We start from the raw sequence: 19878 nt of genomic DNA, 5'->3' as shown, positions 1-19878 counted from the left end.
AAAAAATTTATTTATTGAGTTTGTTGCATATGATAAGTGGAGTTTGTTTCTTAAATCTCTTTATTTATATAGAGAACATTACCTTTTAGATGTTTCCAAATTCATTTGCTAGTATATTTTTAAAAAACGTGAAATTGATAATAACATTATGCTGGATCAAATTTAATATTTAAATAATTAAAAATATATAATCAATCCGAATTTGGATCGATTATATTGAATAAATAAGTATTCAACACAATTTGAGTAAAACTACCAAAATAAAAACCATCAAACTTGATTGGCATAAAGACAAAAAAGTAAATCATAATTTTCTGGATATGAACTTAGAATAAAAGGTGTCATGAAATCTCATTCAAATAATTAAAACTACTAGTAAGTTGCGAAATTTAGAAAAATTAAAATTTAGTTGATTTTTCAAACGAAAAATATGTGTGAACTTTCTTCCAAAATTTCACTACAACATTACTATTTTTTATTTCGAATCTCTTTGTAATGCCCATAATTCTATTCACATACCCTCTCTGACTACTTCATGTTCTATCTCATAAAAACTATGACATCGACGACCTTCCCTTAACAACATCGTCATTGCCTTCACCTAGTGGCGGATCCAGAATTTTTTATGGGGTGCGAAATAATTACGGCGACATATAGCTTCAATATTCGAATAAGCCTTTTTGTTCTCTTTATCATTTTTCTGAATTAGAATCTTTATTTTTATTTTTTGTCATTAAACCGTTCATTGTAAATAAAAAAATTATTTTTCTAGTGTTATTACTTGGATGATTATTTTTCTACTGTGCTGCAAAAGCATGATAGGAATGACTAAACTTGATTACCACGCTTGTAGATTCGTAAACCTAATTTATACGAATATTATCACCACATCTGGAAAAATTAATTTGGAGAACATTTTTGTTGAAAGAATAAAATATCAACTATAGTTTATTGTAAAAATTTAAAAAATAACTTTCGTTTTGATGGTAATAATGGCCTGATTAGAAATCGCCTATAATAAAGATCAAAACAATATTTTATTATTTTTCAATATTGACATCTCCTTTGAGAAGATATTATATTTTGCCAAAATATTTTTTATCAATTCATGTTCCATTCAACAACAAAAAAAACAGTCTTGAAATTTAAAATATTATTATAATGAAAAATAAATTAAATAATAAAGCACATTATAAAATGAAAGTCACCATAAATCCTGGAAATATCTAGTGGCCAAATTCACATTTAAATAGATGGAAAGCCCAATAATTTAGGTTCTGTTTTAACGCCGTCGCAATTTGGCTCATTCATTGCATCTTATCATCTTCTAGCACCATACGCCGCCGCCGCGCGCTTTCTTTCTCAATAATTTCCTTCGCAATCTTCACCGGTAAGCCTTTCAAATTTTCTGATAAAGCACGCGCGATAGCGGTGGAAGATAGATCGAGGAGATCGCGCGCTGATTGTTTTTTAGGGTACTGTATCTGTTTCCCGATTTTGTTTGATTCTATTGTCCTTCAATTTTCTTCTGAGTCGGGAAGTAGAAAGGAGGGAATTCGTTTGGTTGTGCGTTGTCTGATTTGCTATTTTCTAGTTCCCGCTGCATCAAATCCTAATTTCGAATTCCGATTGCGGAATCTGAGGAGAGGGAAAATTGGATCGATTTGCTTCGTGAAAATTAGGGTTTTTTTTTTCTCTTTTCTCAATTTGAAGTAATTTAGATAGATCGGGCCTGGGTGAATCGGGGAAAATTCGTTTACCAACTTAATTTAGGAGACTTCTGTCAGGTCTAGGTTTTTTTTGTGCATTCTAGCGGATTTTTAATCAGAATCATGGCCGCTGGAAGGCACGGGGGTTATAGAGACAATGAATTCAGAGACCGTGAGACAGATTATGGAACAACGAGGAAGGAAATTGGCTCTTTAAATGGAGAATATGAGCGGGGCAGGAAAGGCAGTCGAGATTTTGATAGGGGTCAGATCCATGTTCGAGGCAGTCTCGAGTATCGGGATAGGGTCAGGCAAAGGGATGTAGGAGAAAGAGAGATGAGGAATGGTGGACATCGCTCTACTTCTAGCAGGAGTGATTCAGGAAGTAGTGGTGGCGGGCCTAGGAGGTGTGGGTATGCAGTTCGCCCCGTGGATCGAGAGCCTGGGGAACTGTCTAGTGATGGATCTGATGGTGCTACTGAGGCTGAAATTCAATGTAATAAAGAAACTGATGTTACAATATTGGATAATGGGAGACAGTTGTCACCTATTCAAAATAAGAAGAGGAAGTTTTCCCCAATTGTTTGGGACAGAGATGATAAGGATGCCACTCGAACAATCAGAAGCACGAAAGTGTTGGAAAGTTGCAACTTGCCGCCATTACCACCACCTCCTCCTTTGCCTGTTCCCCTTAAGTCTAACTCTATTCATGATGATGTGGAACAGACTTCACTGGTTGAAGACAATGGTGTTCATGTTTCTGGGGGCCCACCTTCAGACATTGATTCACTGCCTTACGTGTCAGAATTGCCTGGCATGACAGATTCTTCATTACCCAAAGAAGAAGACAGGCTCAATGACATGATAGCAGAGACAAATGATGAAAATGACTATGTGCCACGGACTATAACATCATCTCGATGGGCAAATGATGCTGAGTCGCCATCTGACGAAGGTGAGATTTCTGATTATGAAGACAGCTGGAAGATGAAGAGGAAGTCTGAATCCAAATCAGCTGAAGCAAAGGTAGGCAGGAAGTCGATTAGTCCTGGGCTTGGAGAATTTTCTGAAGGAACAAAGGTACGGTCATTGGGTTCAGATGAACGTGTAAGGTCTTCCAGTAGAGATAGTTACAATGACACTGTTGATAAGAATGACTACATGGAAGTAGATGATGATCAAAATATTTTTGTAGTGATGCTAGCCATTCTGGTACCGAGTCAGAGGATGATGTTGGCTCTCATGGCACACCAGAGCACGTCCATCCTCCACAGAGGAGCTTCAATATGCTTCATGGTTGCAGAAGTGTTGATGAGTTTGAACGACTGAACAGGATTGATGAAGGAACATATGGGATTGTTTTCAGAGCCAAGGACAAGAAAACTGGAGAAGTTGTGGCTCTGAAGAAGGTCAAGATGGATAGGGAGAGAGAAGGGTTTCCGTTGACTTCTCTTAGAGAAATAAATATTCTTCTCTCTATTCATCACCCATCCATTGTGGATGTTAAAGAAGTTGTTGTGGGGAGCAACCTTGACAGTATATATATGGTCATGGAGTACATGGAACACGACCTCAAAGGATTGATGGAGACAATGAAACAACCTTATAGTCAAAGTGAGGTTAAATGCCTGATGCTTCAGCTTTTAGAGGGGATCAAGTATCTTCATGATAATTGGGTTCTGCACCGTGATCTGAAAACTTCTAATCTTCTTTTGAATAACTGTGGTGATTTGAAGATCTGTGACTTTGGACTAGCCCGTCAATATGGAAGTCCTCTGAAACCATATACTTCCCTGGTCGTGACTTTGTGGTACAGGTGAGTCTTTATGCTTCTACAAGATTCTAGTTTTCTGCTAACTTATGTAGTACTCCTATCATTTATGCATGCACAAATTTTCATATACTTATGAGCTTCACAACTAAAGCATCTTTTTTACCATTCTGTATAGGAGCTTGCTCTCGCACTATTCTCTTTTACCACAATAACATTGGTGACTTGTGTTATTGTGTTTTTGCTATCGCACTATAACTACTTGGTCTGTGGTTTGATAATCTACTCGTCTACTTGTGGCTGTCTGCTATGGTATTATAGATGCCAACAAAAAGATTATATTAGTATATCTGATGTTTCAATGAGTTGCATCCACAGTTCTGCTTCGTCCTCACAAAGTAATTAATGAATCATAATGTTACCTTTCAGGGCACCAGAACTTCTATTAGGAGCAAAACAGTACTCCACGGCAATTGATATGTGGTCGTTAGGGTGTATAATGGCTGAGTTATTGTCAAAAGAACCTTTGTTCAATGGGAAGTCAGAGGTTGAGCAGCTTGACAAGGTAAATAAATTCTGATGGTTTATCCACTGCTAGGAAGTGTTTCATACAAATCATTGATTGTATTCTTTGTAATTGTTCTAATTGGTGGCCATGCCTACAGATATTCAAGATTCTTGGAACTCCCAATGAGACAATATGGCCTGGGCTTTCTGACCTCCGTGGTGCGAAGGTGAACTTCGCCAAGCACAAGTAAGTGTTCGTATCTATTATATTCAATTGTTACAAAAATTGGTCTCACAATTTATGTTTTCTTCTTCACTTTTTCCCAGGCGTCCAGCTTTGGGTGATTCTGGCTGGCTTTCTTGCTTCTGTTGGTGACACTGTGTGTCAGTTGACTATAATATTTTGTTGCTTCTGACCAGTTTCTACATATATTTCAGGTACAACCTTTTGCGCAAGAAATTTCCTGCGACATCTTTTACAGGGACACCTGTACTATCTGATGCTGGATTTGACCTTTTGAACGAGCTTCTAACTTATGACCCTGAGAAGGTATCTTCAATCTGTTCATTCATATTATTTATGTGATCTTACTCTCCTGTTTCTATTGTCTGAACTGAAAATGGATACCGTGCAGAGGATAACTGCTGACGCTGCTCTCAACCACGAATGGTTTCGCGAAGTCCCGTTACCTAAGTCTAAGGAATTTATGCCTACTTTTCCTGCTCAAAATGCACAAGACAGGTATTTTCTTATCTCTGCTACAATATCATGGACAATTTTCTGTAAGAATTTCTGTTATTGTTGATAGTTTTCAATATGATCAGGCGCATGAGAAGAGTAATGAAGAGTCCAGATCCACTAGAGGAGCTGAAGAGGAAGGAAAAACAAGGGGAACTAGGAACTGGTGGTTTATTTGGCCAATAGCTTCCATTTTATTATTAGTTTGGGTTCAGCCTTAGACGGACATGATTGAGGTGAGAGCAAAAAGGGAGTTGCAAAATTGATTGTGAGACTATCACTCGTGCTGTTTTTTATCAGGCACATGATGCAGTAGTGGGGAAACTGTCTGGCCTGCTCTTATCAATCCTATGCTGCTGGCTGGATTTTCTTATTGGGGTTGGCTGACAATTTGGATCCAGCTTTGGTGCTTACCCAAAAAGGTGTGGCATAAGGTGCTTCCCTTGATGAAACTGTTTTTGGTTAATCACTACATGTAACATATTTTGTATTGATCCTTGTGAACAATTTTCTTGAAATTGATTCTGAATAACAAAGCTATGGTTTATGTCTGCACTCTTAGTGTGCTATCCATTTTACTTTTTGTATTGTGTTTGCAAGAGGTGGTGATGTAAAGTGGATGGGAGATTCTTAACTTTTCATTGCTGAAGAATTTGACCCCAAGTTTACCACTCTGGAGGTAAATATTAGAACCAATTATATGGATGCAATTGAGGATTGGAATTTGGTTTATACACGTGCAATGGTGTTATCCCATCTTGGATCTTGTATGATATTACAACCTGTAGATTAACTGCTCGTCGATGTGTTACGTCTGATGCTATGGAGCATGCTTATAACACTAAGAGGAGAAAGAACAGTTCACACTACCATGCTTTCTCTTTAATATTTTTACTTATTTGTGTTCTTGATGCTCCTTAGGTAACAGTCCTGTACTAATAAATTGAAGGATTTTTTTTTCGGGAATAGATAAATTTGTTTTACTACCTATTAGTCTAAAATGGCCATACCTAACCCTTTCTGCTTAGAGATGATTGTTTGTTGCAGCAGTCTGAAATCTGGTGCTATAATTGTCTTAGTCTTTTCTTTATTGGTGGTTTTCTATGATCTTGATTTCGTGCTAGTGGATATTATCAGTTCATGTGCTGGTGGGCACAAGGATTGGAAGACTCTTTTTTGAGGTTCAAAATCTATTGTCAGTGGATAAGTTGATTAAAATTTCCTTGACTAACTATCATGGTTCTTTTGTTGCTGAAGAATTTTGTCTCCCCGTATTACTAGTTTATATTATTCATAATCTTCACACGCATGCCCATTGTACCATCAATATAAGGGATTTGTGTTCTGTCCAAGTTAAATCTATATGATTGTTTACAAAATTTTTATCTTCAAATTTTGACATTTTATCGGTCATTGCTGTAAGGATACCCGGCAGTCTTGCATAACCTATTTTTACACCTAATGTTGACGTATCTTTTCTCCTTATTTTTGTACCTTATTCAGAATATTTAACTTATCTTGCCCCACACTGTAGCACCAATAGTGTGCAGCATTGACATTTGACCCTTTATGACATTCATCTGAAATGTGACTGCAGTATTCAAGCAAGCATGCCCGTGAGTTCAGTTACGTAGGTTGGCCCTCTAAATGTCAAAATTATTTTCTGTCATACGCTTGTACTGAAGCTCTAGAGGTACACACCAACTTTATTGTTCTATTAAATTATCTAAGCTACTATTATGTACCTCGGCGGTGCTATGATTTATCCTTACCGACACCAGCAGAAAATAGTATCCTTCCAGCAATTTAATTTTAAACAGTCAATTTACCTGTGACTGATAAGCATAAATACAATTTATTGTTTCTTTTCTCCTGTGTAGCTGTTAATAGGCAAGCATATGTTGAGAAGCTTAGTTCCTGTCAGCTTTGCCATTATTGTTAACACCATTTTCTTTTTGGTTATGGCTAGACTCTAATACATTTTTATTCATGTCGATGACTGTATCTATGATTGAGTTCATTTAGCAGCTGGGTTGGGTTAGCTTGTAGGAAGTTGTTTCTGATTACCGTTAACCTATTGGATTGTACTTTCCATTAACAGTGGTGACCATACATGCCTATTGTGGCAGGTATTCTAGTCCTTGCTAAGTTGGGATGCAGGTATCAAGGTTTTGTGCTTTACAGATAAGCCAGTACTACATGTTATCGATTAATTTAGTTCCTGTGTCTGTGTTGTCCGGATAAATTATTATTAATGTGCTTTTGTCGCTTAACAATGTTGAGCAAAGAGTTGCTAAGTTCTTAACCTTTGAACATCCGAATTGTCAATCCACCCTAAACACATGATTCATCAGGTAGTAAAATCGTATATCACTTAGCAAGGTAAAGAATGTCTTCTTTCCAATGTTTAGTTTCATAACTGGTAGTAGTAATTTAACGACAGAAGTACTTGCTCTGAACTGCATAGGAATAGATCACTTTTTTTGTGCTTGATATAGACATAGTGCAGAAGGGAACTAGTTTTAGAGTAATTGGGTTTTTGCTGAGTGAAATGGATTGCTAATAATCTCAGTATTTATTTATTGTTGACAAGTAAAAAAGCTACACAGGCTTATAAAAGCAAGGTGAGGCGATGAACTCTTCATCCTGCTTCTCAGTTGGTAATGGAAGTTTGGTCTACTTTTTGATAACTTGACCTTTGTACAGCTATTTGTAGTCATTTCACATTTATGTGACAAGTTCACCGGTGGGAGAGACTCTGACTGAATTGGAAAGAAGTAGCAGATTATGCTGCCAGCGGGGGGAGGGACTGGAGTGGCCCTTTTTTGTGACCTTTTTACTCCTTTCTCTCGGTGTTGCGTCTCTCTCTCTCTGTCTCTCTCTCTCTTTTTTTCTTCAATACCAATATTGGTTCTCTGCTTTTTTATGATAATTTTTGGAACTTAATTTGTCTATTGACAATACTCCACAACGAGCAAAATGAAATTGTACTGTGCGGCTTTTACGAGCTTATTTTGAGTTGTGCCTGGTATTACGTCACCACAGATTTCTCCTAGATAGATATATGTTCCCTCTGTTTTAGGGAACTAGTTTTAACACCTATGCTATGCTCGAGTTATTAAGATTTTCAAACAATGAAGATAAAATATAAAGTTAGTAGATTAAAAAAAGGATAATAAGTATATAATGATGTATATGGTTAAGAATATGTGTTAATTACAATAATATAAACACCTAAAAATATTATACTATAAATTATAAAGTTATTAGATTAGATAAAGGATAATACGAATATAATGATGTATATGGTTAAGAATATGTGTTATAATATTATAAACACCTTAAAACATTATAGAAATTATAAAGTTAGTGAATTAAAAAAAGGATCATAAGAATATAATGATGTAGTATATGGTTAAGAATATGTGTTAATTACAATAAATATTTATAATATTATAAACACTAAAAACATTATAAACAATAGGGGTAACAGAAAAGAGAAATGTACTCCTCAGTCCTCCCAACCGACTCTAAATGAAACTTTAACATTCGACAAATGATTTTATACAACTTTAATATGGGAGAGATGTGTAAATAAGGATCAAATAGCATGAGTTAGTCAGAATAAGATATTAATAGTACAAATAAAGGAAAATGTGCAACTAAATATCAAAGAGGAAAAATCCAAGCATTGAATTATATGACCGTATAATTTTCAAATAGTGACTACTTTTCGAGTATTTAAAGAACATCAACTAATATTGAACTTCAGGAGGAGATGTCATATTAGGAATTAAAAGAAATTATAAAGTGAATACATAAATAAAAGTTTTCGTAATCAATATATTTAATTTTTTTTAAAGGATAAAAAATACCTCCATCTTGATTTAAAATCGACGAATGGAAATTATTGTTTTTCATAATACATGAATTACGTTGATCAAGAACATCATCACCTATAATTACGAAACTTTGAACGGAACCACCAACATCGGCTACACAAAATATAAATTAATTCTAATAGGATCTAAGACAACGAAATATATATTTAAATAAAAGAAGGAATCAAAAGAAATTGTAAAGTGAATACATAAATAAAAAAATACCACCGTCTTGATTTAAAGTTAATAATTTATATTCAAAATAAGAAATATTGAAAAGAATTTATTATAATAATTAATAACAAAATTATTAACTTAAACAATAGTGTATAAAAATAGATCAAATAAAAACAGGCAATTTACATTACTAATTTGTATGGTCCAAAAATGATGCCATAAAATCATAGCCCAAATAAATTCAAATTAATGACTTAATTGTGAAAATAAATTATAAAGTAAGTAGATTTTAAAAAAGAGGATAATAAGAATATACTGATGCATATAGTTACGAATATGTGTTAATTACAGTAAGTATTCACAATATTATAAAGACCTAAAAACATTATAAATAATAGGAGTAACAAAAAGAGAAATATACTCCTCCCAACTCACTCTAAATTAAACATTCACATTCGACAAACAATTTTATACAACTTTAATTTATGACATGAGTGGAGTAAAATAAAATAAATCAAATGACAAAGGAGGGATGTGTGAATAAGGATAAAAAAATAATAGAATGTGAATTTAATGTATATACCTCAGCAAGAAATATAAAAATGGATATGGAATATAAAGACAAAATCTAATGAACACATGTGAAATATAAAGACATGATATATACATATATTTCATATTTCTATTCATCATATGAAAAATCTAATAGAATGTGAACAAAATATTTATTAAAGACTTAAATATGTATATAAATATATTTCATATCCATTTCAGAAAAACAAAATAAAACAAATGAACAAATAGCAAAGGGGGGATGTGAATGGGGATATATATACATATTCAATTTTTTGAGAAGTCTAAAAACATAGAAATACTATGATAAATCAAAGTTAACTCAATTATAACTACCTATAAATTTAATCACTTAATAAAAATGAATTTAATTTTAAAAGTATAGTATATTATATAAATTCCAATAAATTAGATGTGTAAATTAAAATTTAGCTTAAAACATAATAATAATTGTATATAATTTAATTACATAAAAAATAAATTTAATTTTAAAATAATAGTATATTATACAAATTTCAGTAAATTAGAAGTCTAAATTAAAATTTAGCTTAAAACATAATAATAAAATCCAATATCCAAATTAAAACTCTATTTAATTAAAAATATCAATTACAATACATAATTTTATACTACTATTATTTAAAACCAAAAGTATACTGACAAACACAGATTTTCCATGTTTTTAAGGACTAGATTTGACTTGTTTTAAATGTCAATCATGCAAATTATGTTCTTAAATTGCATATGCTATACATTTGGTATTTTTGACGTGTTTGTTGATAAATGATAGAAAAATGTGAAAAAAGGCCAAAGTGCAGCAGCCTCTGTTCGAGCCCATTCTGCCAGCGATTTTGAGTCCAGTCAGTGTTTACTACATGTCATTCTCTTCTTCTTCGAAAGTGCTTCGCGTGGATATCTTGCATGTCTCGATCGGAGTTCTGTGGAGAAAGTTATGACAATTCTACGAACGTTGCGCAGTGTAGTCAAAGCTGATGGGAATTTATGCGGAAATTCACAGAAGAAAAGAAATTATTATATTGTGAAGCCAAATCTCTCCTATTTCTTGTAGGGCACGAAATTTATCAAAAATGAACCTTTTTCTAGCCTATAAATACCTCTAAACCTAATTCATAATCTTTATCGCAGAGGCTTCAATCCTTCTCCCTCTCTACACTTCTTCCATTCCATATTCCACCCTTAAATTCATCCATCTTCCATTAGAGAGGAGTTCTGCAGATCCAGGCAAGAGAAGACTGAAGATTGAAGATTCAACCTTGGGTTTTATCAATTTCTTTCATGTCTCGTACTTTATTTGTAGTTTTTACTTGTCTATGAGTTAAACATCAATTGTGGAATTTTTGGTGAAGATATTCGATTGATTTTCCTTATTAGCTCTTGTAGTTATTTGATTTATCCTTGCGCTTTCTATATTCAATTGATTAGCTACCTCTTGAATACATGTTAGAGTTGATTAGAGTACTCGGGAGACGAAATAGTTGACTTGGAAAACGGATAATTCACACTTTAATTCAATAGAACTCGGGAGAGTTGAGGTTTCACGTGAGGTCATTGGTCTTAACGATCTTTTAGGAGTTAGATGTTAGAGATTTAAATGGAACTTTGATTTCAACACCTAATCTACGGATTTCTCACCTCGGGAGAGGGTTTAATCCACTTAAGTGACCGACTTAATAACTCTAGAGACCGTAATTCAAGAAAGTCGATTGTGTTTTGGATCCTAATATTCTACATTCCTATGCCTGCTTTGTATCATATACTCCAAAATCCATTACACTAAAAGCCCACTAAATGCCTAAAATAAAATCCAAATAATACACAAATTAATATCCAAACCCTACACTGCAACGCCTTACGCCTCTCTCACATCTCTCTCCCCACCTAATTGGCGGAAATCAATCTCCCCGGCCAGAGCATCATTCCTTCTCACTCGTCGGCGCTCCTTCCACATAGTCTCGCCGCTCGTCCCACCTGTCTTGCCTTCCTCACCCGCCGAGCCACCCCGCCGCGCCTTCCTCACCTGCCACGCTGCCGCTTCCTCGTCGTCTCCGACATCTCTCTCGTTGTTGCCGTCCAGCCACCGTCCTCATCCGCTTACCTGCTTCCCTTCCTCACCCGTTGTTGCCGTCAAGCCGCCACGCCGGAGTCGCTGGAAAGTTTCTGGAGTGGTGGCCGGATTTTGGGCAGATTAATCTCCATGAGATAAGCACTGCAATCATTAAATTAGTGTACATTAGTTCAAATGAAATCATAAACACAGTTTCAATTAATTGTACACTTATTTATAAGTATGTTAAAGCTTCTTTGAGAAGTCTTGCAGCAATCCATTTGATTTTATTTCCACCAGTAGTTTTATTTCCACTGTATTGGAGTGTTTGGGAAGCTTTGCAGCTTTTCTCAGTTTTTATGACTTTTCCTTTTTTATTTTCAAACATGTATTGATTAATTAATAAATTTCAACCAATGAATAACTTTCCCCCCAAAAAGGTATAAAAGTAACTTCATCCAACTGCCACTTTTAAGTAGTATAGATATCTCATCCGTCTATTTTTGTCATTCTCACTACAGTTGAATTATATCCTTTCATAGAAAAATACTAAGGGGGTGTTCGGTTTACAAGATTGGATCCGAGATTAAATTTATAGTGTGTTTGGTTCATGAGATTCAACCCCACAACTCAATCCTAGATAGGCAATCATGAGATAATTAGTCATAGCTAACCCTCCTATGACTAAAATAATCTCACAACTTAATCATAGATTGTATCTTGATATTATTTTATCTTGAAAACCGAACACCATTTAAGAATATTTGGATTTTATTGAAGTATATAGTTAGCCGGCCTAACTATGTCAACAATCCAATTGTCACAAGAGAGCATTTCTTGTGCGCATAGTGACTAACTAATTATTGCAAGCGGTGGGCATAAGTTTACAAGTTTTTCCCTTGTTACAATGCAGACGGACTCGGATTTAAAAATTTTGACCCTCGCTCGAGAATGAACCACTCATGGAGTGGGTATAGTGAGTAAAATCATTCCAAATGAAAAAGGATATATGAAATTGCCTAAACAAGTTTGATCAAGTGAGAATAAAGCAAGCAAAAAACAAAAAAAGTATCAACAGCTTGAATAATATGAAATGATTCTTCAATGGGTTTGTTAAAATAACAAACACATTATTCGGAAGGAATAAATTAGTACTTATATATTTTTTGGCACTGAAAAACAAACTGAATAGTGAATACCCAACTCATTTACAAGTACACTAATAATGAGATAATGTAAACAAAATTTTCATCAAATTTAAATAAACACCAGAAAAAAAAAGCTTGAAACCAGAATCAATGGCGGCAGCTTCAAACTCAACGATTGATCCAAACAGCGGCTTCTCTTCCCAAACCAAAATCTTCCACAGCCTCCGCCCCTCCATATCCATCCCCCCTTACCCTCTCCCGCGCTACATCTTCTCCCTCCGCCGCTCTCATCGACGCCGCTACCTCCGGCCGCATCCCCCTTTTCCACCCCCCTCCTCGTCCAATCCCTAGCCTCCAATCTCCGTCTCAAATTCAACATCCGCAAAAACGACGTCCCATTCATCCTCTCCAGCAACTCAATCCACATTCCCCTCTTCCAACTCTCCCTCCTCTCCCTCGGCGCCATCGTCTCCCCTTCCAACCCCCTCTCCTCCGACTCCGACATCTCCCACCACCAAACCGACAATAGCCTTCGCCACCTCCGCCTCCGCCGCTAGGGTTCCGCCGCTGCGCGAGGGAACGGTGCAGCTCGACTCTCCGGAGTTCGAAACCCTACTTCTCCCCTCCGCCGCGAAATTCGACCCACCGGAGGTGTTCCCCGACGATACGGCGGCGATTCTCTACTCCTCCGGCACCACGGGGAGGGTGAGGGGGGTCGATTTGACGCATCGTAACCTAATCGCGGTGATCGCCGGCGAGCGCGACTCGTCCGGCTCGGCCGTCGCCTCCGGCCACGCTGTGCGTGGTGCCGTTCTCCCACGTGTACGGATTCACGATGTGCCTCAGGGAGGTGGCGCTGGGCGGGAGCCTCGTGGTGGCGGCGGCGGAGAGCCGGCGAGGGAGGAGATTGGATTTGGAGAAGGTTTTTGGAGAGGTTGAGGAGTTCAGCGTCACGCATTTGGCGGTGGCGCCGCCGGTGGTGAAGAAGTGCGAATTGAGCTCGTTAGAGGTGGTGATGAGCGGCGGAGCTCCGGTGGCGAGTACAGTTTTTGAGAGGATTAAGGCCAAGTTTTCCAATATATCACTCATTCAGGTTCGTAACTATAAATTATCGCACGGTGCGGATTGTTTAATGATTATAATTCTGATTAATCTCCTAATTAACTACTACTTCATTACTAGTAGTATCTCTTAATTATAACTATCTCTTGCTAAGGAGTGTCCGCAAATATAAAATTGTGCCAAAAATCAAGTACAGATTCTGTTCTATTTTTAGAATGTACTTCAAAATTTGGCGCCATCATATTTTACTGTTAATTTGATGTTACTGTAGTCCTTTCATTACTAGTTCTATGATTTAAAATTACCTTTTGATTTGTGTTTAACTTTTATATAATCTAATGGGTTTAACTTTTATATAATCTAAAAATAGTAATTTTGGGGATGACACGAGTTTAAATGCAAATTTTGTGAAGCCTACATTATTAATACTGTGATGTGTGGCGAAAACTTTCTAAAAGTAAAAGTGAACTAATTTTGTATGACAAACCAAAATGACAAGAAGAGTAGTACTATTAGTTTTATAAGAGTAAAATATAAATGGTTATTTTGTGAAGCATGAGGTTCACTTACTAAAAATGGAAAAAAAACGTCTTTAAATCTTAGATGTACTGAAAATGGCAAAATGAGACATTTTTTTGGGACGGAATCAGTAACAAGTTAATGGTGATTGCAGGGTTATGGGCTTACAAAAATAAGTGCAGCAGTCACTCGACCATTAGGAGGCTTTGAAAGTGACGTGAAAGGTTCAAATGGCCGTCTCGTCTCTAACTGCCAGGCCAGAATTGTTGATCCTCTCACCGGCGACAGTTTGCCGCCTCTTAGGCCAGGGGAGCTCTGGATAAGAGGCCCCACAGTAATGAAAGACACCTTCCATCTCTGTGTGTCTCTCTTCACTTTATGTAGTTGAAGTAAGATTTCTCAAGATCAAGAATCCATTGGCTTGCTGCAGGGTATGTGGGCGATAAAGAAGCAACTGCAGCAATGGTTGATTCAGTTGGATGGCTGAGAACTGGTGATATTTGCTTTTTCGACGAAAATGGACTCCTGTTCTATGTTGAGAGATTGAAGGATTTGATTAAATACAATGGCTACCAGGTTATATCTGCATCTTAAATTATTCGATTAGTCACATTCATGTTTCTAAAATCTTTTCCTCATCATATAATGGCTAATGAAACAATCAGGTTGCTCCAGCAGAACTGGAAGATCTGCTGCTTTCACATCCAGCCATTGTTGATGCAGCTGTGATCCCGTAAGCAACGAACATGAACTGATAAAATACACAGTCTTTTGACTCTAGAAATGGCTTATGTGATCTTCCTATGTGAAGAGAGTATTGGCTTCTTTTGTTTCACCCAATATACACTTTGCAGGTATCCTGATGAGGATGCAGGCCAAATACCTGCAGCCTTCGTGGTTAAAGAGCCGGGAAGCACGATAAATGAGTCGTTGATCATGGATTTTGTAGCACAAAAGGTAAATGAAAACAGTCATTCATACTTTGTACAATAACCATTTGGCGATTTGATTTCTCACTGGAGTGTGTTTTGATTCTAGGTGGCGCCGTATAAAAAAATTAGACGCGTCTTCTTCACAGATACTATACCAAAGAATGCAGCAGAAAAAGTCTTGAGAAAGGAATTAGTGAAGCTAGCAACACGTGTAGCTTCAAAGTTGTAATATTAGCATCCATTGTCTCGGTTGAAATGCATTTTATTATTGTAACATTCACAACGATGCAATACATTGAGTTCATAATCTATGCACAAAGAGCATTTGATGTTTAAATGATGAGTGCATAACCATGTTTTATCTACTATTCTGATAGATGCAGAAATAGACACTCTCTAACAATGACTACAGGCTTTCCCTAGAGCACAAACCCTGACCACGAAGTCAGATGGAGATACTGTTGGGAATACCACGACCAGTAACGCCAGGAGGTGAAGTCGGTAGAAGCAATTCATACGGAGGAACGCCAGCACCAGTTCTGTTTGTCAGCTCTATGTTCTTATTCCGTAGATTGATGATTCGTTCTACCTCTTCTAACTGCACAGAGAAATTTTCGAAAAACTTTTGAACTACAGGATCATTGGAGGAGAGCCTGTGAATCTGGTCCAACTGATGCAGGTACTCTTCATCTGGAGAATGTGTTGATAGGCTGTCTTGAACAGCCATAACCTTTGTTGCCTGGAGTTGCGTGGGCAACGAGGTCAAGAAAGTGTACTCAGGGTTGTGAAGGAACCTCTCGTACTCAGGGTCACCCGGTTGAGGGATTAGCTTCCTCATGAGAGTTGGACGGTTAGGTACGTATCCCCCAAACGGATACTGCCCGAAGTTGATAGCTGCGTGCTGACCAGAAGCAGTCCAAATCATGGTTGTAAGTATGCTTGATAAGTCATCTTGTGTATTGAGGTTAGGCCACCACGTTTCGTTTCTCTTGTCATGATGCCCCACGTTCTTTATCTCGTCCCACCAGGCCTGAAGCTCCACATCAGATGAGATCGAATTTGGCTCAGAGTAATAGTGCTCGACGTAAGATTCCACCAATTCCTGTATCGCAGCCCATATGAGAAGCGCGTCTGCAGCATACGGATAATCTTCTATAAGAAGTTTGACACCACCAGGCGCGGTGGGATCCTCAACCGCCATCCCCCTGCAGACGAAATGTGCTCAAATCAGGAAAAGTGTCTGAATGGGTTCATGGTTTTGGGAGAAAATATCTACCTGTGAAGTAAATCCGCAGGTAATGCTTCCCTGTCAAACTGCCACAAGCTCTCATAGGCAGCTGAGCTTATCTCCATGGCGTACTTTCCGGGGCTGAAACAAGCCTCTATGACTCCACCGCCATTTATCAAACTTTGCCTTGCAAGGGCATTGATTTCCATGGTGTAGCGCATATGCGGGTGCAGTAGTTTGTATATCGGGTGCATTGCACTTAGCTGCCTATTTGTCGCGATTATATAAGGTTCTGTGCAGGCATGAGTCCTCAACCTGAAAAAGGAATTCATTGTTTTGATATATATATGTTAAAAACAAGTCATACCTTTACTACTTATGTTAGAATGATTAACAAAGTGAAGTGTAGTCTTACCAGTGGTTTACGAGCTGGTGAGCGCCCGCGTCATTGGAGCAAACGTGAGCTTTCGCCAGCTTCCAGATCCAGCTAGTGGTGGCACCGTGACCATGAGTGTATATTTTCTTGTTCCTCTTAGACGAAGACGTTGGTGGGAGTGATAGCTCGATGACAATTGGCCTGAGGATGCCATCATCGAAAAAGAACACGGTTCTAGAAGCGTAAGCTTTTCTATCAGGCAACTCATTCATCTTCTCAACGAACGGTAACAGCAAGTCATGATAGTCAATTATAAACAGCTTCTTCTTTTCTATTGCCTGTGAATGCATCATGAGACAGAGTCAGTTTCTTTGTTATGATCAATCCTGTGTGTGAATAACTAAATAGCTTACATCTTCAACGCTGATTCCGTTGAGCTCTCTGGTGATGATTTCCTTCGTGATTGCAGATTCCGGAGGGCCGTATATTTCAGGATCAAGTTTGCTTAAAATGGGAAGCTCCTGAAATCAAAATGCAGTGAGTCTCCATTTATAGCCATTGATACCACATCCTATCTCAAGTTCTTAACCAACAACGATACCTTTAGCAGCTCGATATTAACAGGATTCACCCCGGCTAGAGTCTGACGGGCGAACTCATTATCCCTTAGCCATGAAAACCTGTCACCTGAGAGCAAAAAGGGTTTATCTATCAAGATTAAGCAAACAAAATAAATAGGCGTGTAATGGTTGAGAGCGCGCGGTGCTTACGCCTAATAATGGCCGGTATTTCGTATTTCAGCAGATTATCACCAACATTCAACACTTGATCCATCAGATTGGCAAGGAGGTGAGTCTTTTTGGCTCCTTTTGGCAGCAGAATATCATCGTTATACAGATCATCTATGTCGGAGAAGTTTGTGAATGGGATGTCCGAATCAGCCAACGTGGAAACGATCAATGGTATCAGGTTGTGGAGCACAGCCTTCAACCTTCCAGCTGAAAATGTGCTCTGCTTAACCTCCTCAAACGTCTCATCACGAGGAACATACACCGGATCAGGCTTCTCGATTCTACTCTCTGTATCAGGATCTGATGAAAATGTTTCAGGTATAAGCCTATAAGGTGGAGAGGTCATTGGTAGATATCAAAAACAGCATTGCAGGGAAACCAACCTGTTAAAGAGGGACGTCTACCAGTCCGACAACGCCTAGGATACAGCCTCTCCTCACCACCCAAAACCGGCCTGGCTAGCTCCTCATCCTTATCAGGACTACCCAAATCATTGTACACAGCATAATCGTATATCCTCTCGTGCAGCTTCCTCACTCCTTTTCCATTGCCACGAACTCTCAACAGCTCCTCATTCCGGATATTCTTCAGCCCGGGTGGTGTCTCAGACGGCAGGTAAGCCTGTGCCAATGAGTTACTACTATAAGTTAAATTTCCTAAACCCACAATTAATGACAAGTCAAGCTATATACTACCTGATTCTTGAATATGATTCGACTCTCAGGATTGTCGTTTCTCGAATGAATCCATGTATCGGCCGTGAAGAATACAGGCTCTTTGAATCCATGAACCACTATCTCCATCAAGAACACCTCTTTCTCATGGAAATTCGTCACCACAACCGCTCCCGGCTGCCCAAAATCACTAGGCACCACCATATCCGCTCCATACTCCACCACATAAGGATTGTCTGATAATCTTGGCAACCATCCCCTCACAAAAGTCTCATCACTCTTGCCTGAGAAGAACATTTGTGTTGGAACAAAAAAAGTCAACAGAGCTGCATTTAACAAGTAAAAGGAGAGAGAAACATCAAGAACTATACCAAGATGAGCTTCTTGGCTGATGAGTTGAAGTGAGATCCCTCTCCCAATCCCATTAAGGAAAGAATCCCACTGATCCTCAATCTTCTCAAGCAGCCTCTCCTTCATCTTCTTCCTTATTCTGATCACAGCTCTCACACTCACACCTCCACTTTTTGCAGATGACAAATCACTCTCCACAGCCTTCTCTGCTGCCTTTTCCACTCCTGTTTTGCTGTCTCCACTGCTGATGACAGCCCTTATCACCGGCCTCCGTAGCATCGCCAGGGTGGAGGGCTTCCCGGCCAGCCTGAGCTGGTGCGCGGCGGCTGGGAAGGGCTCCCTCCGCCGGAGAGTGGTGGGGCTGGCCTGAGCTGTAAGCATCTTTCAAGAATGGTGAAAATGTGCAAAGCATGGGGAGTAATTATATTGCAAACATGGGCATGTTTAATATATTGCCATTTATTGAAGAAAGTAAACTGTTGTTTTCATTAGTCATATTTTATTTGTTTGAGTTTGGGAGTCATTTTTATTTCAATTTGGTGTGATTGTGTGGTTATGGACAGGTTGCAGCAAGATTAGATACCGACAAACATTAATTACTAGAGAGTACGATGTTAACATTCATATTTACAATTGCTTTGATTACTTAGATCATACTACTAGTATTGAATTTGTAAAATTAGAAATTTAACTAGTAAATTTGAGTTTAATTTCGAACATGGGTGTTTTTTTGTAATTTATGATGTGAAGATATAGATACGTTTATGATAGTGCGTATAACAAGAAAGAAAATATGAGAAAGGGATTAGACAAATAGGTGCATGTGGTTGTTGGGTCATACAAATACTAATGCTAAATTTTTGGCTCATAAAGTTAATTCAATAAATGGCACCATTTTTGTTTAGCAAAATTTTCAGCTATTTGAAATTCATTTTATTCATATTTCCAACTAAATTTAGGGATGAAATAAGGGGAATAAATATCTTTAAATAGCTATGCAAATATCTTTTTTTATCGTTAAACCAAGAATATTTATCGTTGGATTAGTTGTCTGGGTCAGTTGTCACAATTAACCAAAGAATTAAGTTTGTTCTTTATATCTAAAGGAGTTGGATCCCCCGTTGTGCTCCAACCACAGCACAGGCTGTTGTGCCTCACCCACCACAATATTTTAATATTAAATTTTATTTTCTTTTTTAAAAAAATTAATAAAATATATGTTTGTGTCTGCACAGCCGCCACTGGCCCCTGCTATGGTTGGAGCACAGCAGGAGATTCAACTCCATATCTAAAGACAGAGATTAAACCATTTAACTCAAGATGAATTATTGAGAGCATCCACAATGGCGCCTAGCGCACCGCCTAGCCGAGCGCC

At 37.8% G+C, this 19878-nt stretch overlaps 1 protein-coding gene and 2 pseudogenes across 1 annotated transcript; 2 read left to right on the top strand and 1 right to left on the bottom strand.

Annotated features, from left to right (window-relative positions):
* The first annotated feature begins 1256 nt into the window (after positions 1–1256).
* On the top strand, positions 1257–5281 carry LOC121791356 (annotated as a pseudogene).
* Positions 5282–12673: 7392 nt separating this feature from the next.
* LOC121791362 lies at positions 12674–15471 on the top strand (annotated as a pseudogene).
* Positions 15330–18979, bottom strand: LOC121791361 (lipoxygenase 6, chloroplastic-like). Its single transcript, XM_042189335.1, has 9 exons — positions 18524–18979; positions 18174–18436; positions 17862–18099; positions 17458–17778; positions 17289–17374; positions 17101–17208; positions 16727–17025; positions 16360–16626; positions 15330–16288 (listed from the first exon to the last, which is right to left on the bottom strand). The coding sequence occupies exons 1-9, from the start codon at positions 18882–18884 to the stop codon at positions 15529–15531; spliced, it is 2703 nt and encodes a 900-aa protein (XP_042045269.1). The 5' UTR covers positions 18885–18979; the 3' UTR covers positions 15330–15528.
* Positions 18980–19878: the final 899 nt, after the last annotated feature.

This window comes from Salvia splendens, unplaced genomic scaffold, assembly GCF_004379255.2.
Source record: "Salvia splendens isolate huo1 unplaced genomic scaffold, SspV2 ctg79, whole genome shotgun sequence".
Taxonomy (NCBI): domain Eukaryota; kingdom Viridiplantae; phylum Streptophyta; class Magnoliopsida; order Lamiales; family Lamiaceae; genus Salvia; species Salvia splendens.
The sequence above is the reverse complement of the archived record's forward strand: the minus strand, read 5'-3'. Positions and strand labels throughout refer to the sequence as shown.